This window comes from Heteronotia binoei, chromosome 4, assembly GCF_032191835.1.
Source record: "Heteronotia binoei isolate CCM8104 ecotype False Entrance Well chromosome 4, APGP_CSIRO_Hbin_v1, whole genome shotgun sequence".
Lineage (NCBI taxonomy): Eukaryota > Metazoa > Chordata > Lepidosauria > Squamata > Gekkonidae > Heteronotia > Heteronotia binoei.
Genome location: NC_083226.1, coordinates 151019303 through 151043909, shown reverse-complemented (window position 1 = coordinate 151043909; position 24607 = coordinate 151019303). Strand labels below are relative to the sequence as shown.

The window sequence follows — 24607 nt, the reverse complement described above, 5'->3', positions numbered from 1 at the left end:
GCGGCCGCCCACCCTTTACGTCTGGATTGGGCTGTAAATGTATCAGCTGGTATCCTATAAAGCATCAATGCAGCACAGATGTTTCTTCTGTCCCTTGCTGCCTCTGCAGTTCCTTTTGAGTCCTGGAAAGTTTTTTCCCCCCTAGTGTTGCAGGACCCTCATGATTCAGGGTGGGACTGGAATGAGGAGGGGCAAGTTTCCATCCCTTCCTTCCTTACTGCAGCCCTGTGACCCACTCGATCATTTGTCCACTCCTGCAGCCTCAGGAATAGTATTTCCAGGGCTTCAAATAGGTGTCAGGCAGCGACAAGATGGTATGTAAATGCAATGCTTGGCCAAGTGAAAAGCTGAGCAGTGGCACTGTTCAACATATTGCCTTACTCTCACTGATAGATGAGAACTCAGCAAATAAACCATGAAATAAAGGGCATCTGATTAGTATCACCACTTTTCAGTGATTAATGTTTATCAGCAGAGCATGATCTTTGTTATGGCTCTGTATTATAATGAAATTTTGCTTCTTAAATAGCATGTGCTGTTTTTGCTACTTAGAATACGAGATCGACAAACAGTCTAGGCAGCTGGAGTATAGGGGAAGCATAGCATGCCTACAGCAGCTGTATTCATTTTCTATGTTTTAGAACAGTCCAGGGACTATTGCATATTTTGAGGACCCTTGACAAGATAAAGGGTCTTGTCTACTGGAGCTACAACTGAGGTTGCCAACTCCGGGTTGGAAGATATCTGGATATTTGGGAGGTAGAGCCTGGGGAGGGCAGGATTTGGGGAGGGATCTCATTGGTATATAATGCCATAGAGTCCACCCTCTGAATCAGCTGTTTTCTCTGGGGGGAAATGATCTCCAGAACAACCAGTTTGGTGTAGTGGTTAGTGTGCAGACTCTTATCTGGGAGAACCGGGTTTGATTCCCCACTCCTCCACTTACAGCTGCTGGAATGGCCTTGGAATAGCCATAGCTATCACAGGAGTTGTCCTTGAAAGGGCAGCTGCTGTGAGAGCCCTCTCAGCCCCACCCACCTCACAGGGTGTCTGTTGTGGGAGGAAAAGATAAAGGAGATTGTAAGCTGCTCTGAGTCTCTGATTCAGGGAGAAGGGCAGAGTATAAATCTGCAAACTTCTTCTTCCTCTTCTCCAAGGGGAACTGGGGATCAGTTGTAACCCAGGAGACCACCAAGCAGCACTTGGAGGTTGGTGACACCAGCTGCAACACACATAGAGGTTGGTGACACCAGCTGCAACACACATAGAGGTGCAAAGAGCAGATGTCCCAAGTGCAGCAGGTGAGCAAATGAAGCAAGCAGCAGCAGGGCAGCTCCTAACTACCACGGCTGCTTTCTGACTCGCCCCGAGGCAAACAAACAGGTAACAATGACAACTAGAGGGGCACCAGATCTGGACACTAGGTCTAATGTCCATTGACATCAATAAGAGTAGACCAGACCTTCAGAAATATACTCCTCACTAAAATCCAGGGACATAGACCTGGTCTTCAGATATTATTGTCATTAATGGGATGAGTGCAGGTCTTCAGAGAACAGGTCTAGCTCTCTTGGAAATCAATGGAAGCAGACTTGGCCTATGCACAACAGACCCACTCACACACTTGGGTGGCAGCTCTGGAATAGCAATCACCTGCTACACAGGAGAAGCTACATACACAAATGGATGGACAAGGACTGTTTCCACCCATTTATGTGTGTGTACCTGTGTAGAAGCTCATTAGGGTTGCCACACACCCCACCACCAGGCCCCACTGCCCTGCTGCTGATCAGCTGGCTGGTAGGGGGACTTACCCCCACAAAAGAGCAGGTCCAGCTGATGTTGCGGTGACATGTTTACTTCACTTTTGACATGACCTGGAAGTGACATCATCATGTCAGCAACACTGGGGTGATGTTCTGGTATTTGGGCAAAAACTCTATGATCAAAGCCAAATTTACCATAGAGTTTTTGCCCAAATACTAAAGTGTCACCCCAGTGCCACTACAAGTCACACTGGAAGTGACATAGACAAGTCACTGCAATGTTAGCTGGGCCTCTCTTCCACTCCCACTAAGTCCCCCCCCACCACCACCACAATCTCCCACCAATTGCCAGGTAGGCCCTGGCAACCCTAATAACTGCCACTGTGTCTTTCTTCTGTAGTCTGGCTTTATGTCAATGGTGCTGCAATGGTAGGTGGACTGGGGTCTCTGAAAGACTGCCCTCTTGTCCGTGGTGTCACGCTGAGGATACATATCCCCTGCTGCATAAATCCTCCTCCTCTTACTATTTCTGTTTTGTAAGACAGGAGGAGGAAGCAGCTTGGATGGCTGCTGAAGGTAACAGATGGCTTCTGCAAGAGCAGGGTGCTCTGGGTTACCAACTTCCAGGTGGAGCCTGGAGAGTTCCCAGAATTACAACTGATCTCCTGAGTACAGAGACCAGTTCCACTGGAGAAAATGCCTGTTTTGGAAGGTGGATGCTGGCCTTACACTATGCTGAAGTCTCTCCCTTCCCAGGTTCCATCTTGAAATTGCCAGGGATTTCTCAACCTGGAGCTGGTAATGGTAAGGGTGTAGCAGATCAGCTGGCAGTGGAAATTTGGTTGCCCAACAGTCCACTGCTAAAGCAAAGATCCTTAAGCTTCCTGGATAGGAAGTTACTGGAAGATAGTTGTATAGCTCTGCCCAGCCTATCTTCTTATTCCCAAGGCCATTTAGATAATCATAAATTAAATAATGTAATAAAGAAAAAAATACTAACATGCCAATAGTGGATGGTGTGGATATATTTTCATATAACTGATATCATCTTAATTTGCTTAGTTATTACACTCAACATGTTCAGACTGGCTTACATAAGTTGACAGAGCTGAGAAAAGCCATCGTGATGGTTTCATCCAGGGAGGGTTGCGTGTTTTAGCAAATGAAGGGTGAGTAATCCAGGTTTCAGAAATTCTCTTGATGCTGAAGTGTCATCAAATTTAGCAAAATGTCTGAATGAATGTGTTACCCAAATGGATGGACAATGTGACTCCCATGATTAGCTGTAATTTTATCACAGGTTAAATGTGATTCCTCCCCCCCCCCTGTTGTGAAACAATGAAATGCTAATCACATGAACATGCAAAGCTGCTTCCTACTGAGTCAGACCCTCAGTCTATGGAGGCCAGTATTGTCTGCTCTGACTGGCAGCAGCTCTCAAATGTCTTTCCCTTCACCTACTACCTGACCCTTTTAATTGGAGAGGTCAGGGATTGAAGTTGGGACATTCTGCATGCAAAACAGATGCTCTACCACTGAGCCACAGTCCCTTCCCTGTCACTTTTCAGAAAGTCAATTAGGATTTTTGCCTTCCACAAACATCAGTGTAACTAAACTACTCCTGTGGGAAGTGAATATATTTACAGCTCAAGTGCAGGTTTTCCCAAAGATTCTTGCACAACTCTATCACCATGACTGTGCATCTAAGGTAACACATCATTAATATATGAGCGGCATTCATCAAGGTGCATCACTGTTCTATAGTTAGTCACATTTTAATAATTCAGCAACTTGCATCTTCAGTCAAATATCTTCTTGCATCAGGGTACCTTTATAAACTATCCCATTTCAGAGAAAAAGGGAGAGCAGCAGTAAAAACTGTTACCAATCCTGTGCCGATTGGAAGGAGTGAGCAGAAATAAAACAGAACATCAAGTCAGAAAATTAGACAAGACTCAAGGAATCGCTATAAAATTTTAAAAAGGCAGTCATTTTTTTTAAAGGAGAAAAAGAGAGTCCTGCATTCAGTACAGCGCATATCTTTATGAGAAATGGGTCTTATTCTTACATTCTGCTTTGCTCTGACTGGCATGCATGTTTTTGGACCTTCTGTTATTCTGGATCACCCTGGCTCCTGGACCCTGCTAGAGCATATCTTTGTATTATTTTCATTTGGAATGGGAACAACATCACGCTAATGAGCTGTAGCCACCTAATGATAAAGCTACACATTTACCTTGCTGGTTCACAGCACTGAGCACTTTTCAATAAGCAAGATGCTTGTAGATCTCTAATGCAATTAATTTTATATCTGGGCCAAGCAGCAATCACTGACCTCAAGAAACAGAGTTTTGCCCTTGAGCTCAGGCCACTGAGCCATGAAGTACAGCTGGATGGCCTTGCCAAATGTCAATATTGCTCAGCTTAATCTGCCTTACCAGTTCACGGGGGAGACAATAGGAAGAACTCCTGTGTCTGCCACCCTGAGGTTCTTGCTGGAAATGTAAGATGCAAACTGAATTAAGTATCTGCTGCACCACAAAGACTTAAAAACAGAGCCTGTAATAGGGCCATTTCAGTTTTCTTAAACACTTTAGAGATGTTTTTCACATTTTAAGTTTTACCTGTTGCCTGTATGCACACCCCATCCCTGAAGTGAAGATGCCAGATGTATAACTTGAGTTAAATTGGGTTTAATTAATAACAGCTGTTCTGTGCCATAATAATCACCCCCATAGCACCCCCAGGTTTCTATAATAGCATTTTCATTTCACTCCCTGTAGGGATATCTACATGGAGGTCCCCCTACATAGATGTAGAAGAGAACAGATATATAATAATAATAATACCTTGGCCATAAGAGAAAAGCGCAAAAAACAACAACAAAACAAACCCAGAGAGTAACATAATGGGACACCACCATATAATATAATATATATGTGTGCATGTGAATTACTCATTTAAAACCTAAATTTTTTTACAATAAATTGCAATTAGGTAAAATATTTTCCATTTCATTCACAGTGGAAAATGCAATCCAAACTTCTTCATTTCAGTGGAATGTCCCTAGTTCAACACCAGTGTCACAAACCATGGTACAACTGGATTGTATATCAGACTTAAATCTTTTTATTTCTCCTTTTGATGATTTCTTGCTTAGCAGTAGTGTTCTGACTTATTTTATTTTCTAGATTTGGACTCTAGATTCTATTAGTAAATGCCCATTGGCATTACTAATCCAGTACAAAATCTAATCAAATAAGGTTAATATGAATAAATAATAGCATAAAGGAAGCAACACTGTGGGATCTTACCTCGCACATTGAATTTGCCTTCAGCATTTTGCTTCGTTTTGAAGACACATGTATAATTCCCCAGTTGGGTTCTGTTTTTGATCTCTGCCCTGAAAAGAATAACGAATTATACCACTATAACTGGTAAAAGTAGAAATATAATAGGCAGACTTGAACTATAAAAGTAAAATCTAAAGATCTAGATGTTCTCCAGGGTCTCAGGTGGAAGTCTTTCACATCTCCTGCTACCTGGCTCTTTCAATCAGAGATGCCAAGGATTGAGCCAGAACCTTCTGCATACCAAGACAGGGACTGAGCCATGGCCCTTCCCAGCAGTTGCCACAACACCTAATCAGTGTTTGTTTTAAAAAAAAACTTGGAGGAAGGTGGGCACTGGCTTTGGCTGAGGCCTGGCCAACTCTGCCTCCAGTGGGAGGCAGAATTCTCACGATGGGACAAGGATAAGAGAGGGCATGCATAGCTAGTTAAGCCATGTTTACAAGCAGCTGGGAGGTGACAAGTGGGGTGGACACCTGTCTATGCCCACAAGCTGTAAGGAAGGGATTTCTCAAGACAAAGAGGAACAAAGTGCCAGAACTCTTCTTCACTCATACTGTCAAGGCCAGTAAGTGAAGCCAGTGGCAGACATTGGAAAGTGCCCTGATGGTAGGATTGCCAATTCTGGGTAGGCAAATATTTAGGTATTTTAAGGGTAGAGTCTGTGGAAAGCAGGGTTGGGGAGGGAGGGTGCTGTCTTTGGTCTGGAGATCAGTTGTAACTCTGGGACATCTCCAGGCCTCACTTGGAGGTTGGCAAACCTACCCAATGGTGTGGCAGGCTATGATGGACTACACTTTTATAAAGCTTCAAAATGCTGTACAAACAGGTTAATTAAGGACTGTGAAGGGTTAAATCTTCACAGAGCCAGAGAGCCTTGAGTGACAGACTGCTGTAAGAGATCTGGTTGGTTAGCATCAGATGAACAGAGAAAGTCTTCTGAACTGGATGCTGAGGAGGACACAGTCTGAGACTAGAACTGACTGAGTTGAGTCTAGCACTGAGCATTTTGAATTCAGCCCTGACTTAGAGAAGTTTAACAAAGATGGAGAACTGGAGGAAAGTTGACAAAAACAAGTTGGTAGTTAGGCAAGGACTCCCATTCAGGCCAGGAAAGGGGATAGGTCTTCTAGAGAGAGAATTTTCCCTACCCAGTTGGAACAGGGAGATCACTCTGAGGAGAAGAGATATCCCTGATCTGATATAGTTAGAAACTGCCTTGTGAAATCTTCAAGAGTTAAATAAATGTCAAGAAGACTATGATTATAGAAGGAGTTTGAGTACAGGATAGGGTGTAACAGACTTCTGGAAACCAAAAGAGCCAGTGAATACTCAAAGAAAGTGTACTGGAGTGTTTGGGAAACACTGGAGCAAAAGTCTCTCACCTTGAAGTTTCTAAGTCACTGGGAAAAGCTTATGAAATTCTCAGTAGCCTGAAAAACATATGAACTAAAGTCTGTGCATATACTGTTTTCCCTCAGAGTTATTTGTTCTAGTTACCTCAGAAATTTTACCCCTGATTTCACTTGATTTTTCCCATCTGTTAAATAAAATATTTTGTGATTTTTGAATTTCAAAATGCCTCGAGTTCTATTAAGTTTTTTAAGTTAAAGGGGGCTCCTGATCCTTCCCTCAGGTTCCTGGGCTGAGCTAACAGCTAAAATATCAGACTGTAACAGGTGGGACAGCTAGAGTTCTTCAGCAAACAAGAAAGCACATTACTAGGGTGGCTCAGTCAGTAAAGGGGAATAAAAATGGAGGGAAAACCTTGCCTCTGAGGGAGGGAAGCGGACAGGGCCATCATAAAGGCCTTCGGAAACCACCTGACATATGATGTCATAACAGTGGATTTCCTCATTTGGCAAGGAAAAGAAGGTCATCATGAGTCCTACGTTGTCAACTTCCAGGTCTCTCCCCTCCCCAGATCTCATCCTCTCTGGGTTCCACCCTCAAAATCTCCAGATGTTTCCCCACCCACATCTGGCAACCCTGATCATGATACAGAGTACTTGTTACTGGTTATGGGCAAGGGTGGAGACATGGTGATACCATTTTGGACAGCAATCCTACCTGTCCTTTTGTTTCAATTCACTTCAAATGGTTTGGATCCAAAAATATCCTTTCTTACTTTTTGAGTAGAGTCACTTTGCACATTTGGCCAAGAAACATTAGACGCTAGATGAAGCATGCATATTACTCCCATTCTGCAGTCACTGCAGTTAGTGACTGCACATGTACAGGCTCAATTTAAGGTATTAAGCCCTCCAAGGTCTTGGTCCCTCATATCCTCAGGACTGCCTCTCCTTCTATGATCCACCATGACATCTTTGCCCATATGAATACAGCCTTCTAAGGGTGCCAACCTGCAAATGGGCAAAATCAACAACTGCCTCGAGTTCTTTAAGTTTTTTAAGTTAAAGGGGGCTCCTGATCCTTCCCTCAGGGGTAAAATCAACAACTGCTCATACATGTGCCTTCTCTGTCATGCCCAATGCCTTGTGAAACGGCCTGGCTGAGAAGGTCCTGGCTTTCTGCGAACCAAATTATGCAAGAGGGCTTTTATAAACAGGCAACAGTGTTGCATTGTACTAAATTATTCACAGTTATTTGGATAACTTTTTAGGGACTATAGGCTCCTGTGTATAGCTTGCTGAAACTAGGATCCTACTATAGAATTTTGCATAATTAAAGTTGTCATGTCAACAATTGCTTTGATTCAGTTTTTTTTTTTTTTAATTCTGGTTGGTTTTACAACCCAAATCCTATTGCATTTTTTAAACTGAATGTCCCATTGTGTTGATTGGATTGACTTACTATGTGTAATTCACCTAAAGTCCCAGGGAGAAAGGCAGACCATAGATAATGTAAATAAATAAATAAATAGGCGAATGAATGGATGGGATTGAATAATCACCCCCCCCCCAAAAAAAAAAAAAAGTAATTCAGAGGCACATATCTGTATTATACTTCATTCTCTACATATTTCAGACAAAATAGCCTTGAAAATATGCCAGGCAAATCATAACAGCCACTCACATATACTGAGTGCTCCAAATATTTTGGTGTTCATCCTTGGTGGCATTGTCATCTCTGATTGTTGTATTATCTATCCTCCATGTGACCTCAATTGTTGTCCTGTCAGGGGAAGGGTTAACTTCTAGGGTGCATAGTAGTTCAAGGACAGCTGGCCGCACCAATGTGATATTTTTCACCACAGCTTTAGTAGAAGATTCTGTTGGGAAAAAGGAAGACACAGATGACTTAAAATGTAAGTTGTAAAAAGTTTCAAGCATTTGTTTCAACTATTGGCACACAGTCTGCTGACCTGAATTTGGAAGCCAGCTTCAACCCATCCCTCCTTTGCTGAAATGCATTTAGAGTGAATCAAGCAGTGCATAGACACATGAAGACCTTGAACCTATCAAGGGCAGTATTATCTACTTTGGATGGCAGTAGCTCTGTAGGGTCTCAGTAGTGTTGCCAGCTCTGGGTTGGGAAATATTTGGAGATTTTTGGGGTGGAGCCTGAGGAGGATGGGGTTTGGTGAGGGAAAATACTTCAATTGGGTATAGAGTTCAGGGCTTTTTTTGAGCAGGAACACACAGGAAAGCCGTTCCGGCTGGTTTGACATCAGGGGGTCTGGCCTAATATGCAAATATGTGCAAAACAATGGTGATGTCAGGGGGTGTGGCCTAATATGCGAATGAGCTCCTGCTGGGCTTTTTCTCCAGGTGATCTCCATTAGCTGGAGATCAGTCATACTCCCAGGAGATCTCCATCTATCAACTGCATGAGTCTGCTCATTCTTTCATACTTCTTTTTGGGCGCAATCCTGAGCAGGCCTACACACATCAATTGAATGGGGTTTATTACTAGGAAAGTGTTCTTAGGATGTCACTGTGTTAGGCAACACAAAGAAAGGAAAAGTAGCTGAAGCTGATTCCAGTAATTCAAAAGCCGTCACTATTGTACTACTAGCGTGACTGGGACTGAAGAAAGCAGAATGTATTTGAGTGGAGCTGTATAGTTGGGTGGGGCTTCAGCAGAACTTATAGCAGCACCACTTCTGGAAGGTGCCAGCTACCACTGGAACCAAGTATTTCCTAATATGTTACAGGAGAAAAGTCTAAATCATTTTGTCAGACTTACATCAAATCAGTTGGAATTCCATTTTAAAAAATGTTAAAATAATTTTGCAGATAGATATGTTCAGCTGTGATCACACACACTAAATAATGCACTTTCAATCCATTTTCAATGCACTTCCAACTGGATTTTACAGTGTGAACTGGCAAAATCCAGTTGGACAGTGCACTGAAAGTGGATTGAAAGTGCATTATTTAGTGTGTATGATCACAGCCTTAAGGCATTAAAAACCTTCAATACTGTCCATGAAAACTTAATCTTAAAAAAAAACCCTGAAACTTTTCCGCTACTATTTTTCCAAGGCCTTCTGTATGTGCTCTTGAACACAGAGGTCATTTGCTTCAACCACACTAGAGATTCATGCTGCACAGTACACAATAGTTGCAGATGAACAGCACAGGAATAAACATAATAAATAAGAGGCTCACTTGTCTTTTTAATGTCACTGGCTTAAGAACATGCCTTCTTTTGTGTCACTGGTTAAGATTCTGATCAGAAAAAGAAAACAAATGTTCTTAAGTCCTTTTGAGAAAGCAGGAACCCAAATGAGTAATTCCATCTCCTCTTTCACTCCAAGTGGGGCACCTGCCAGGTTGAAATCTGATGCAAGTCTCTCATGCACTGCCAGGCCAGAGGTAGTTTCCAGTCTGGCATGTATCCATAAATGAGAGGTCACTTGTATTGGGAAGGGTGCTTGCCATGGGAGAAGTGGATACTTCCCATAAGGTTTGAGGGGCAAAGGGCCACAATGCCTGCCATCTTACAATAGCATCCAAACTGTATACCTAATTTTTCCAACACATGTAGGGTTGATATTTATCCTTAATAAGTTGCAATGGAAAGTTCTGTCCCGCTCCTCCCGCCCCCCGCTATTTGTGTAAATCGGTTTAGTCTTATCAGGTAGAGTCCCTGTTTTGTTTGTTAGCTGGAAGAAGTATAAATGGTATAAGCTCCCTTGTTCTGAAACCAGTTGCTCCCTTCCCTGTACATAAAAACATAAGAGAAGCCATGTTGGATCAGGCCAATGGCCCATCCAGTCCAACACTCTGTGTCACACAGTGGCCAAAAACCCCCCAACCCCAAGTGCCATCAGGAGGTTCACATGTGGGTCTAGAAGCCCTTCCACTTTGCCCCCCCCCCCCCAAGCACCAAGAATACAGAGCATCTTGTTAATCAATGGAAGATGTTTTGAGCTAGTGTGGCCAATATGCTTTGGCAGTCAGTCTCCTACACTTGGTCTCAGGCCTCCAACACCGTGCAACGGGGCAGCAGAAAAATGGGGGGAGGGGTCAAAACAGCATTCCATAATGTCACTTCCGATGGTGTAACCAGAAGTGAAGTAACTGCCTCACAGGATGCTTAAGTATTCCTTCAAAATTTACACAGCCAGAAGTTATGTCGTGGTACTGCAGGACACCGTTGGGTAAGTCTCCATCCTCCCCAGGATCATTTTGGTAAGTCTCTGCCACCCATCCCCACCCAGCAAACCCATCTCCACTGTATGGATCTAGGAGCAAGAACATTACATGGGTGAGGGAAATGAAACCCTGCCTCTTTCTCTGCCATTCTTTGCTATAGCCCATTGCTTTTACCAGGGTTAATTTCTATGAGGAGAACCAGAACTGAGCCTGCAAATGCTGTCACAATCATATGTAACTTGTGTGTTCTTCTTTCTTCCTGCAGTCTGTTCTAGTTATGATTATGAACACATGCTCCTAATTCATTCCTTTCATCTGAGAAATACCTCTTCAAGTACTTAATGGGACAAAAGTAGAATGAAACTGTCTTTGTGTTCATCTGGGCAGAAGGAGGGAACAAGACAAACTAGTTTCACAGAAACTCCTATGGAGTGGCCCAGAAAGGAGAAGAGGAAACAAAGGGGGATAACAGAGAAGACCCAACTCCTGGGAGCCTTAAAAAAAGTTACAGCTACAGGTATGCTGTAACTTTGCATCCTGGACTGGAATGAAAATAGCAGCAGCAAAAAAACCCAAACAACCCTTCCAAAAGAGAAAACCGGGTTTAGCTTTCATGTAATTTTCATTTCTGCTTCACAAAAAAAAAATCTCATGTAAAAAAGAAATGCAAACTTCAACATGAAAATCTTGACTCACAATAAACAAACAAACAAGCTTGGCTTTAAAGGAAAACATATCCCCCTCCCCTTTGAGTTTGCCTGGGATTGTCACCAGGAAGCAAGACAAGGCTTGCTAGTACTACCTTAAGGTAATGGTAGTCCCCTGTGCAAGCACCAGTCGTTTCCAACTCTGGAGTTGGAAACCTAGAGTTTAAGTTAACCTAGAGTTTAATAGAAACTCTAGGTTAACTTGCTATATGTAGTTTTTACTATGTGTTTCATGTCCTACACATTCACTGGCTGATGTGGGACAGGGAAGGGAAAATGAAAGGTCCCCTGTGCAAGCACCAGTTGTTTGCGACTCTGGGGTGACGTTGCTTTCACAACGTTTTCATGGCAGACTTTTTATGGGGTGGTTTGCCATTGCCTTTCCCAGTCATCTACACTTTCCCACCAGCAAGCTGGGTACTCATTTTACTGACCTCAGAAGGATGGAAGGCTGAGTCAACCATTGCCTTCCCCAGTCATCTACACTTTCCCCCCAGTAAGCTGGGTACTCATTTTACCGACCTCAGAAGAATGGAAGGCTGAGTCAACCTTGAGCCAGCTACCTGAACCCAGCTTCTGCTGGGATCGAACTCAGGTCGTGAGCAGAGCTTAGGACTGCAGTACTGCAGCTTTACCACTCTGCGCCACGGGGTTGCTTAGTACTACCTTACTGAGGTATAACTGGTACCTGGCAAGGATGAGACCCCTGAGGGCTCTTTACATTCACATTGCTATAAGTGACTTTGAGAGAAACTGAGAGATGAATTAAGGTTGCCAGCTCTGGGTTGGGAAATACCTGGAAATTTTGGTGGTGGAGTTTGGGGTGGTGGGGTTTGGGGAGAGAAGGGACCTTAGCAGGATACTATACAATAGAATCCATCCTCCATTTTCTTCAGGGGAACTAATTCTGTCCATTTGGAGATCAGCTGTAACAGCAGATCTCCATGTTCCACCTGGAGATTGGCAACCTTGTGTATGAATGCTGAAGACACTACTGGAGGATAGTCCCCATTGAATAACATGAGAGCTACTTATGAATGGCCTAAGCAGTTGCCCATATCTTCTCATTTTAAGATTTGGCTTTATTCTATAACTTTGTGGTGTTTGAGGAGACTTTGATCAGATGTTTTGACACTTACCTCCATAAGCAGGAGAACTAGAAACTTGCTGGTGAAAAGTTAAAGGACAGAACAAACCCCAGCTCTCATGAAGCCATAGTTGTAGACATCCAGGGTTTTTGTTGAGCAGAAACGCACAGTAACGCAGTTCCAGCTGGCTTGGTGCCAGGGTGTGTGGCCTAATATTCAAATGAGTTCCTGCTGGCCTTTTTCACAAAGAAAGCCCTGTAGACAACTGATAGTAATGAAAAACATACCCTTTGTGGTGATATTATACTTCACTACTTCTAAAACAGGGCTTTTCTCCGTCGGTTTCTTAGCATCTTCTGTAGTAGATGGACCTGACAAAAAGAGACCTTGAGAATTAATTTTATTATCCTATATATAAGATTCAGAAAAGCATTATTTTTGTTCTTTTATGTGTTCTTTAAATTGTACAGTAAAAGCATGCTGGAAGAGACAGCTACACATTAGCAAGACCAAGGAGCTATCATTGAAAGTAGAAACTCTAGGTTAACTTGCTATATGTAGTTTTTACTATGTGTTTCCTGTCCTACACATTCACTGGCTGATGTGGGACAGGGAAGGGAAAATGAAAGGTCCCCTGTGCAAGCACCTGTTGTTTGTGACTCTGGGGTGACGTTGCTTTCACAACGTTTTCATGGCAGACTTTTTATGGGGTGGTTTCCCATTGCCTTTCCCAGTCATCTACACTTTCCCCCCAGCAAGCTGGGTACTCATTTTACCGACCTCGGAAGGATGGAAGGCTGAGTCAACCTCAAGCTGGCTACCTGAAAACCCAGCTTCTGCTGGGGATCAAACTCAGATCATGAGTTTGGGGAGGGACGGTTGCTCAGTGGTAGAGCATCTGCTTGGGAAGCAGAAGGTCCCAGGTTCAATCCCTGGCATCTCCAAAAAAGGGTCCAGGCAAATAGGTGTGAAAAACCTCAGCTTGAGACCCTGGAGAGCCGCTGCCAGTCTGAGAAGACAATACTGACTTTGATGGGCCAAAGGTCTGATTCAGTATAAGGCAGCTACATATGTTCATGAGGAGAGCTTAGGACTGCAGTACCGCAGCTTTAACACTCTGCGCCACGGGGCTCTTGTGGGACAGGGGACAGGTGTATTAATGGTATAATTACATCAGGACACAGTGTAGGTTGTACTATTATTGAAAAATTGAGCCTTAAGTATCTAGAATGCATTCTGGAAGACCAATTGCTTGATGGGTCATATAAGAAGATGAAAGAGTTGTGTGCCTTGGATGAAAATAGATTTATGCTGGCTGTACCCCTTAGTTCTACCCCTGAATAAATGAACTCCACCTCAGGTTCAGGTTCCGCCCCTTGCCCAATTTTTGCCTTCTGAGAGGTTGCCTGTACATTTCCCAAGTAAAGCAAATTGGCACTGTGTGGGGCCATGAGAAAAACCATATAGGTCCAAATCAAAGAAACGTTTTGACAACCTTGCAGCATTCCGTCTCCCTCCATAAACACTTCAAAGATCTAATCATGGATTCTCCAGTGTCTTGTCTAGCTTAGCTCTAATTTCAGTTCAGCATCTTTGACCAAGTATAAGTGCTGATCAGAAGATTTTGAAAGCAGCAGTGACCTGAGGCTAGAATATGACTTACAGTTTAACTTTAGAGCACTACCTTCTAATTGCATTGCTCTTCAGAAGAAGACATTTGTGAAACTGCACATAGCTATGGAGAATAGGAGTCATTCTTGTTTAGAAAAAGACAGTTTGGGGCATTTTCTGGCTTGACTCCTTGCTCTGCAAGAGGTCCTTTCCATCTAATATTTGGATTACAGTTGAAGGCTTTACTGCTTTATCATTGAGATGGAATGTTAGGCGGCCAGGAGTCTGAGTTTTATCTTTGGAGAATTTTGAATGGAAACTATTCAGGCACCTTGGCAAACAACGTCCACAAGAAGGGAGAAACATACTGGGTTGCAGAATGTGTTTTAAGAACTTAAGAAGAACCCTGCTGGATTGGAACAAAGGTCCATCTGGTCCAGCATCCTGTTTCCACACAGTGGTAAACCCAGATGCTTCCAGGAAACCCACCAGCAGGGCAGGATGGTAACAGCCCTTCTCTGCTGCAGGAAATTTCTGCAGTAAACCTCCACAATGAGAAACAAGCTGCCTGAATTTCTCTAAATCTAACTCAGGACAAGTTTATACAATTAGGGTAAGTGGTAAGCATTTGCATTGACTGTACCACTTTAGGATGTTGATGAAGCGAGGCCTAATTGAAGCCACTGCAGATGGGGTCACGGGGTTGCCAGCCTCCAGATGGGGCCTGGAGTTTTCTCAACATTACAACTGATCTCCAGGCTGTAGAGATTATCTTCTGCTGGAGGATATGACAATGTCAGAGGGTAGACTCTATGACATAAGGTTGCCAGTCAATAGCCCCCGGAGAAAGATAGGGGTGGAGACTTGAGGGGCACCATCATTGTGCATGATGCAACATCATTTCCAGGGAAAACCCAGAAGTGAAATGTCACATGTAGTGATGGCTATTTTCTTTTTTTAAAAAAATTCCTACCACCCAAGGGAATTGCGGTGGCAAGCACAGGGTGCTGGCTGAAAGCAGAGCCGGATTTAGGGGGAAGCAAGAGGGAACGCTTGCCCTGGGTGCCACCAAAGGGGGACACGCCAAATTGGGTATGGAGTCTATTCTGTTCTATGGGCCCATAAGATAGAATGGGCCTATAAAGGGGCGTCATTTTTTAAATTTTGCCTCCCCGTCAAAAAACATGTAGCTCCAGTCCTGGCTGAAAGTCTGTGGTAGGAGATCTCAGAGCCCTACTTTGTCTCCCCTCCCCAACTTTTCCCGCTTCATCCAAAAATCGCTAGAAATGTCTCAAGCTGGAGATGGCAAATCTCTAAGTTCTGGTTCATATCTAATAAAGTCACTGAAATCCACTGTGACCTAGAAACTTCCAAGTCCAACCCAGCAAGGAATGCCAGGTTCCAGGTGGGACCTGAGGATCCCTGGAACAACAGCTCATCTTCAGACTACAGCAATCAGTTCCCCTGGAGAAAACAGATGCTTTGGAGGTTGGACTCTATGGCATTGTATACCACTAAGGTCCCTGCCTTCACCAGGCTCCCTCCCCAAATCTCCAGTTGTTTCCCAACCTGGATTGCTCAACCTACCTCCCCACCCCTCCCTACTAGGGAAATCTGGCAAGCTTAAACCCAACAGATGTCCAAGTAATAAATGGTCCTTTCTAAAGAAGGGGGATTTGACCAGGGGTGGGTGAGGAATGTGCCCATCCCTAACTAAGCATGCACGAATCGCAGTCTGGAGAATGTTGGTATGTGCTGCTTTCAGTTTGCTGAGACCTCTATTTGTATATTTTTTTTCCCTATACGAATGGAGCCAGTGCACCTGGATTAAAACATGCAACTGCATCAACACACACAAGGCAGGCATTTCTCCTAGCATGCGTATTAATATTCTTATAGGAAAGTCATTGGTTAAAGAGTATTTCCTGAGCATTTTAGCTTCACTTGAAGAAGGAGGAGGAGGAGTCTGTTTTATACCTTGCCTGTCACTACCTGAAGGAGTTTCCAAGTGGCTTACAATCTCCTGTCCCCCTTTCCTTTTCCCTTCCCACAACAGGCACCTTGTGAGGTAGGTGGGGCTCCAAGAGTTCTGAGAGAACTGTGACTGGCCTAAGGTCCCCCAGCAGGCTTCATGTGGAGGAGTGAGGAATCCAACCTGGTTCTCCAGATTAGAGTCTGCTGCTCTTAACCACTACATCAAAATGCTGTAAAATTTATAGTTATGAGGTTACCCTGCACCAGAGCTGCCACTCCCCACAGCAGGCACTCCCTGCCTCTGCTCAGGTGGATCCAATGCATGGTCTGACACACTGATGCCACTCCTGTGCACCCCCAAATGATGTCAGCACAATGTTGGGGGATGCTCTAGCATTGGGCAAAGTTCTTACGAGTTTTGCCCAAATGCCAGAGGGTCTCCCAGGAACACTTTGACATCACTTTTGGGTGCAGAAGGAGTCATGTTAGTGTGTCATAAGTGACATCATTACATTGCTGGTAAGCCCCTCCCCCCAGGTTCCCCCTCTGGTTGCAGGACCATTCCAGGCAATCCTGCCCCACATAGCCACTATCACTGCTAGAAAATTAGTCACAGCACCCACTGAAGGGGGGGGGACCCAGATCATTACCTGTGCTATATGTTGCATATTCTGATTCTGTGCTGTGTGAAATGCTCACTGGAGTCCTCTGGCTGGTAGTTTCTGACGTGATTTCTGTAGTGGTGGTAGGAACTATTTTAAAAAAGAATAATAATAATGCTTTAATGATAACACAGAAGTAATAAAACAGTTTATACAATGCAAATGTATCCCAGGATTGTGCCAGAAGTGAGAGCCAGTTTGGTGCAGTGGTTAAGTGTGCTGACTCTTATCTGGGAGAGCCGGGTTTGATTCCCCACTCCTCCACTTGCACCTGCTGGAATGGCCTTGGGTCAGCCATAGCTCTGGCAGAGGTTGTCCTTGAAAGGGCAGCTGCTGTGAGAGCTCTCTCAGCCCCACCCACCTCACAGGGTGTCTGTTGTGGGGGAAGGAGATAAAGGAGATTGTAAGCCACTCTGAGACTCTGATTCAGAGAGAAGGGCGGGCTATAAATCTGCAGTCTTCTTCTTCTTCTTGGCATCAGCCTCAATCCCCTCCCCCAATCTAGCTCTGACCCCTCCAGCAGCGTAGGAGGTCCTTCTGTTTCAGAGAACATTTGGTGGCAGCTCAGTTGTTTTGGCAGAATTTTCTGCATGTCCTTGACCCTGTGTGCTTTAATTCTTGCATGTTTGAAATCTGGAGTACTTTTAAATGTGTTGATTTGTATATTGTAATCTGCTTCAATTTTGTTAAGTGGGCTATGACAATTTATGTCCTCACAACTTGGTGGTTGTGTTGATCTGCTGTCTTGACCAGAGGAAATAAGGCAGAGTAGAAATGTTTAAAATAAACTAAATAATTTCCTTTTTGTTAACAACAACAAAAAAACCCTCTATGACATAAAACTACCCCAGAAGTGTACTGATTTTGCCATTGCAGTGCTTTGTTTTTGTTATGCTACCTCAAAAACGTTTTGGGGTACAAAAATACCCCAAGAGTCATCCCAAAAAAATTGATGGGACAGACATTTTTACATTCTCCGCAGTGATACAACCCCTCCTAATGACTTTTGCTCATAATATGGAGCACATCTAGTTCTGTGATTGCCAGTTTGGGAAATACTTTGGAGATTTGGGGGCAGAACCTGAGGAGCAGGACTTTTTTTTTTCTTTAGTGGGAACGCACGGGAACACAGTTTTGGCTGTCTTGGCATCAGGGGATGTGGCCTAATATGGAAATGAGTCCCTACTGGGCTTTTTCTACAAAAAAGCCCTGCAGAGGAGGGGAGGGGAGAGACATCAATGGGGTATAATGCTATAAAGTCCACCTTCCAAAGTGGTATTTCTCCAGGTGAACTGATCTCTATCATCTGGAATTCAGTTGTAATCCCGGGAGATTTCCAGCTACCATCTGGAGGTTTGCAACCCTATCTAGTTCACCATAAGGAGCAAAAATACCCCAGATATAAACAGCATTAGCAATGGTTAATGTTTCCTGCTTCATATGAAAGTGTGGTTTCAAACTCCGTCCGGGTATTGCAACCAATGTCTTCTACCACTGCAAACAGATTTACCTTTTTTTTTTTTTTTTTTGCCAGGGATTTCTCTACCTCATGAAACACTGACATTTGGTTTGGGGTATGGATATATTCCATAATACAATTTGTGGAAGTTTTTCAGAGAAAGTTAGCAGTGTTAATATGCTATATGGTAAGATCTGATAACCTCCCATTAGTAATGAATGTATCTGATTAACAATATGGAAAATGTAGCATTGAAACTGTGACTAGCTGTAATGGTGCCAGGAGGGGGGAGTGAAATGAGTTTTCCCCATTTGTCAACACCACATTTTAAAATGAGTGGGACTGGCTATTTTTGGACTTTCCTACCGATTATGATCACTATGCGCAGAAATGAGTCAAGACATATTCCACATTCCTCACGTACAAGGTAAATTCTAAAGTTCAGTTGATTCTTTAAAACACATTTTCTTCCCAGTTTTCATAACACTGTGTTCAGGGAAGCTAACTAAGGCATGAGGCATGACATTTTCAGACCACAAGCCATTGATAGGCCAATCATAACCATGCCCCATCAGTTGATATCAACCCTGAGATCAATCATTGCTGACAAATGGCTACCCGTGAAGAGGAAGAAAATTTTTAACAATACATTCAGAGGTGACTATTTATGGTTCCCATTCTTCTACACTCATCATAAGCACCCTGTTTTCAGTGTTAAAATGAAACAGAGAGCAATCTAATGCACTTTACCCTACAACCAATGTTCCCTCTAAGCTGCAGAGTCTTGTGAGCAAAAATTCTACTTTGTGAGCTACTGGCATTAAAGTTGTGAACTACTACATAAATTAGTGTGCTCTGGGGTCATCCTTCCTGAACTAAGACAAAAATGTGTAAACTGGAAGGTAAAAATCTGTGAGCTAGCTCACGCTAACTCAGCTTAGAGGGAACACTGCCTACAACTGACCAACTTTGGCAGGGACTGCCCCAGTAAATGTCCTGGGTTTAAAGCAGTGTTTCCCAAAATGGGCGATATTGCCCCCTGGGAGGCGCTGGAATGATCCAGGAGGGGCGGTAGTAGCCTTGGGTGCAATGGGGGGGTGAATAAAAATAAAGGGGCAGTGGAAGCATTAAGGGAGGAGAGGAGAGGAGAGGAGAGGAGAGGAGAGGAGAGGAGAGGAGAGGAGAGGGTGGTAGGTGTCAAAACATCACATTTCTGGGAGGTATCCAGAATTTCTAATTTAGAGAAAAATTCCCATTAACAAAAATAGAGGGTTCCTTTTTGTCTGCTACTTAGTGTAAATTCATCCAATTAGGCTACTGCTGAGGACCAGAACTTCTTCCACTTAAAATATAAGAAGGATGCAATTTATTTACAAGACAGAATAAAAAAATAGAGGTGTACAGACAAACAAGAAACACAGAAACAAAAAACCTTACTACCTATCCTAGCCAATATTTGCTACAGCTAGCAGCTTCTCAAGGTTGCTTGCAGTTTCTCTCTGAGCAATACAGTTCAAGTCAGGACAGTGGAAGCACTGAGGCAATTGCACAAACTTCTCTGAAGAGTTCCAACCTGCAGCTTTCTCCTCACAAGGTTTTCTGCAGAGCATCAAGCTTCTTACAATCTTCTGGTTACCAGGTGGTTGCTTCTGTTGATTTTAGCCAACTGCAATGCCCCAGACACAAGAGTGTTTTCTGCAGGGGCCGTGCATGGGAGTGGGCAGGATAGGCGACTGCTTCCCATGTGGCATGATCTTGCCAGCCAACAAGCAAGCCGAGAGCCACTTTTCTTTGCAGGGCAAATGTTGCCTGTGCTTGTCGGAGGCTTCCAAAGAAGCCTCCAAAGAGAGCCCCATTTTACCGCTGCCCGCTACTTTGACGTTGAAAGTGGCTGGGTCGCAGCACTTTCCCATTGCACTAGTCAGAGCTGATGAGTGCAATAGGAAGGTGCCACCCACCCAATGGCTTTCAACCCGAATGCAGTGGGCAGCAGTAAAACGGGGCACTCTTCGAAGGCTTCCTTTGAAGCCTCTGAAAGCACATACAACATTTACCGTGTGAAGAAAAGTGGCGGTGCGGCAGCAGTTGTGTGCGCCGCTCGGGGCTCTCGGCTTGCTGGCTGGCACAATGATGTCATCACCAGTGTGCAAAGAATATTGCCCCCCTTTGGAGCACACAGGGGGGGGCATGCCTAGGGCGGCAGAACCCCTGGCGCTAGCACTGATCTTCTGCTCCTCCTCTTGAGTTTTGATATTTTACTAATCCACTTGTATCCCTGACTGGCTGTCAAAGTGCTAGAATTGTGCAACCAATCATTGGTACAAAACAACCAATTTAGCTGGGCCCGTCTAGATCTTCTCCTGTCAAATACATATGTATGCAAATATTACTATGGTTGATTTTATAAAATAATTTTAGAATTTCAAGCTTCAAAGTGTCTTCTTTACAACATCTTTGTTTACCCTGTGTGCAAATATACTGCATTTCGTAGTCCACTTCTTGAAGGTAGATTTCCGGGGGGGGGGGGGTGAGTAATTTTTTTCCTGAAAAGAAGGCCTTAGGCCAAATAAGTTTGGGAACCTCTGGTTTAAAGCGTCCATTTCCTTTAATTTTTAAGATACTGCATAGGTACCTACATTAGCTAAAGTGGAAGCCAAAAATTAAGTGCTCCAATAAACCTTTCTTTCAAAGAGAAACATATGGTCCTGAATTTTGATGTTACAAAAGTTACAGTGACAACAAAACTTATAATTTTTGGATTGCATAATTATCTAATGGTGCAATCTTAAACTGCTTTCCATTTTTGGTGAAGTTTCTTTTTAATTTTTTTTTAATACATCTGTTTTGTGAGGTGGTTGGTATAAAGGAAAAGATGCATAGAGAGGAGGACTAACCAAAAGTGGAATTCCCCACCATCAACCACACACACACACAAGGGAAAGACTGTGTTAGGTTATACTTCAAAACCTCACCTAAGACTCTGCTCAGAGATAGCCCGAGAGAGATACACTCCACATATGGTTCATAAATTCTTATATTTCCATGGTCTAAGCATAGGATTGAAAATCCATTCCTGGGCTATGCCCTAGTAAGGTCTTGGCATAAATTAAGAGTTGGATAAACAAATAACATTTTATTATTGTTATTATTTATTAAAACCTAACGTGTGCCAGACCACTACGCCCCTAGCTATGCCTGCTCATGAATTATCCTTGTTTCCATCTGTGAAATACTGGCTGGTATGCACTTCTTTTGAAAAAGTCCCATTGATTTCAATGGCACAAGTAAGTTTTTCTTGACTGCCAGTCATAAGTTATGACTGGCAGTCAAGAAAAACTTACTTGTGCCATTGATAAGCATCAGTACAACCCTGAACATGGTGGACTCATTCACATTTGCACAAAACATGCTTGCATAAAGTAGGCTCTGCATTACACTGGAATTGGGCTGGATATCTCTAAGGCAAGAGTCCTTGATTCTTTTTGAACCTGTAGGCACTTTGGGAATTCTGACACAGTGTGTGTGTGTGTGCAGCCACAAAATGGGTGTCTTAGCTTAGTTTCAAGTCACATGAAGAGGAGGAGGAGGAGGAGATTGGATTTATACCGTGTCCTTCACATGGAGACTCAGAGCAGCTTACAATCTACTTCCCTTCCTCTCCCCACAACAGACACCCTGCGAGGTAGGTGGAGTGGAAAGAGCTCAGAGAGAACTGTGACTGACCCAAGGTCACCCAGGTGGCTTGTAAGCCACAAGAGGGAATTCCCTGTGGGATTCAGCCAGAATAACCCACATAGGACAGGTCAGTGGAGAAAGGATATTTAAAGCTTTATTGCAATGAAGTGAGAGGGAGCATAGAAAAAGCCAATCGCTCTATGAAGCTGGGAGGGCTTAAAACTGTACATATACATTTCAGTACTTCCTCTTTATTCCATACATAGAACTTTAGCAAGCATTGATTGGTTATTTAGCATCATAACACCACTATTACATATGAATATATCAGTATACCTAAAATTAACTGGACACCTGTATTCTCACGGATCCGTCCTCTTTAGCATCTACTTATCTCTAACCATTATGTGATTTCCTAATATAGCTTTAAGAGCCCCGTGGTGCAGAGTGGTAAAGCTGCAGAACTGCAGTCCTAAACTCTGCTCATAACCTGTGTTCAATCCCGGTGGAAGCTGGGTTCAAGCCAGCTCCAGGTTGACTCAGCCTTCCATCCTTCTGCGGTCAGTAAAATGAGTACCCAGCTTGCTGGGGGGGAAGTGTAGATGACTGGGGAAGGCAATGGCAAACCACCCCATAAAAAGTCTGCCATGAAAACGTGAAAGCAACGTCACCCTAGAATCAAAAATGACTGGTGCTTGCACAGGAGACTACCTTTACCTTTAATATAGCTTAAGACCCTCAGTGGTACTTTTAGGCTTCCCAAACCTCCCGCCCTGGCGGGGGACCCCAGGATTAGCCCCCTTTTCTCCCGCTTTCCAAAAAGCTGGAAGCGGGGTGGGGGGTATGGCGTCTGGGAGCAATTCCGTTGTGAGCAGTTGCTTAAGGTGGAGAACTCAGTTCCTCTGCATAAGAAGAGCCAAGCCGAGTCCAGGAACACCTTAAGAGACCACCAAGATTTTTAGGGTTATACACAGCTTTCAAGATTCAAAGCCCCCTTCGTCTGATCTTCTGAAGGGAACTTTGGTTGCAGTCACGCACACAAAGGTAGGAGGGCCTCCTGGAGCGGGGCAGGGGGGGAGTGGTAAGTTAACTGCATACTGCCTAGCCCTTGTAGGATTGCCGCCGCCCCCCTCACCCGCTTTCTGGCTCCTCTCTTTCACTTCGCAATCCCGGCGTTTACACAGAGAACCTGCTGGGATCAATTTGCAGCCGCTTCCGTCATCCCACTTCTTCATAATCTTCTTCTTTTTGCACATTTACTTGGAAGCAAATCCCAGTGTTTCAGCTGAGCTTACTCCCTACTAGGCGCAAGAAAGATCGCAGTGCCTCTTCCTGCTGAAGAGAGCTGCCCCAACCTTGTGCATGCTGATTTGGGAGCGCTCTTTGAAGTAACTGGGTGAACTTGCCTTCTGAGCTTAGGGTTGCCAATCCCCAGGTAGGGACAGGGGATCCCCTGATTTGGAGGCCCTTCCCCCACTTCAGGGTCATCAGAAAGCAGAAGGGGGGGAAATGTCTGCTGGCCACTCTATTATTCCCTATGAAGATCGATTCCCATAGAATAATGGATAATTGATCTGTGGGTATCAGGGCTCTGGGGAGCTGTTTTTTGAGATAGAGGCACCAAATTTGTATCATAGCATCCAGTGCCTCTTCCCAAAATACCCTCCAAGTTTCAAAATAATTGGACCAGGGGGTCCAATTCTACGAACCCAAAAGAAGGTGCCCCTATCTTTCATTATTTCCAAAGGAGGAAAGACATTTAAAAGGTGCGCAGTTCCTTTAAATATGATGGCAAGAACTTCCTTTGGAGTTCAAATATGCTTATCACGCCCTTGTTGCTGGCTCCACCCCAATGTCTCCTGGCTCCACCCCCAAAGTCCCCAGATATTTCTTGAATTGGACTTGGCAACCCTAGGTACTTTCCCCATCCTTAGGGTCACTAGATAATACAAAAGTCCCTTGCAACATATTTCCTCAGCAAAGCTAACCACAAGATGTGTTAATCGGGGTAAATCAGACCTGTGTGTTCTCACTGATAGTTACTCAAAAGAGGAACTGCTCTATAGCTGCAGCTCTTGACCTGTCTTCTTAGACTCTAAACTTTTTGTTTAATTTAGGGGCTATGAGTATTATTAGCTCTAATAATTATTAGATTTAGGGTGTGGCCAGCAGGCTTCATGTGGAGAACTGGGAAATCAAACCTGGTTCTCCCACATTAGAGTTCATACACTTAACCTCTACACGAAACTGGTGGTGACACAGCTGGTGACAATTAAAAAAAAAAAAAAAAGAAATATTCACAGCCAATCAAATCTCCCGTGGCTCATCAGAAACCTCACTGGGTAAAAGCCCCACCTGGCCCTGCCTCCTTTCTAAAACCACTTGCTGGGTGCCAGAAAAGGTCTCACTGGGCACCATGGCAACCACAGGCACCATTTTGGGTTCCCTGCTCTAAGGGATAGCTGTTAGTGTGGATTGAGTTTGCACCAGTCCAACTCTGAATCTATCCTCAGTGCCCTTGTCTTGAGCTGACACTGCGTGTACCTAATACATTCAAGCAATTCTTCCCCTGCAGACTGTGTGCTAATGGCCTGCTCTTCTGTTTTGTGGCTGCTTCCGGAAATGCCACCAGAAGACATTTACATAAACTGAGAATTGGGTAACACCAATGCCTGTAATTTAAAAGGGGGAAATAGGTTTCATTTGCTCTGCTTGAAGTAAACGTGCTGACACGGCAAGCAAACAATCCCC

The 24607-nt window shown here is 43.9% G+C and overlaps 1 protein-coding gene across 1 annotated transcript in view; it reads right to left on the bottom strand.

Moving 5' to 3' along the window:
• EMB (embigin) overlaps positions 1-24607 on the bottom strand; it is a 55260-nt gene that overhangs the window by 15101 nt on the left and 15552 nt on the right. Inside the window, exons 2-4 of the mRNA XM_060236589.1 lie at positions 12763-12846; positions 8153-8348; positions 5081-5169 (exon numbers count right to left, since the gene is read on the bottom strand). Of these exons, the coding sequence (XP_060092572.1) occupies positions 5081-5169; positions 8153-8348; positions 12763-12846 (369 nt within the window). The remainder of the gene's footprint in view (positions 1-5080; positions 5170-8152; positions 8349-12762; positions 12847-24607) is intronic.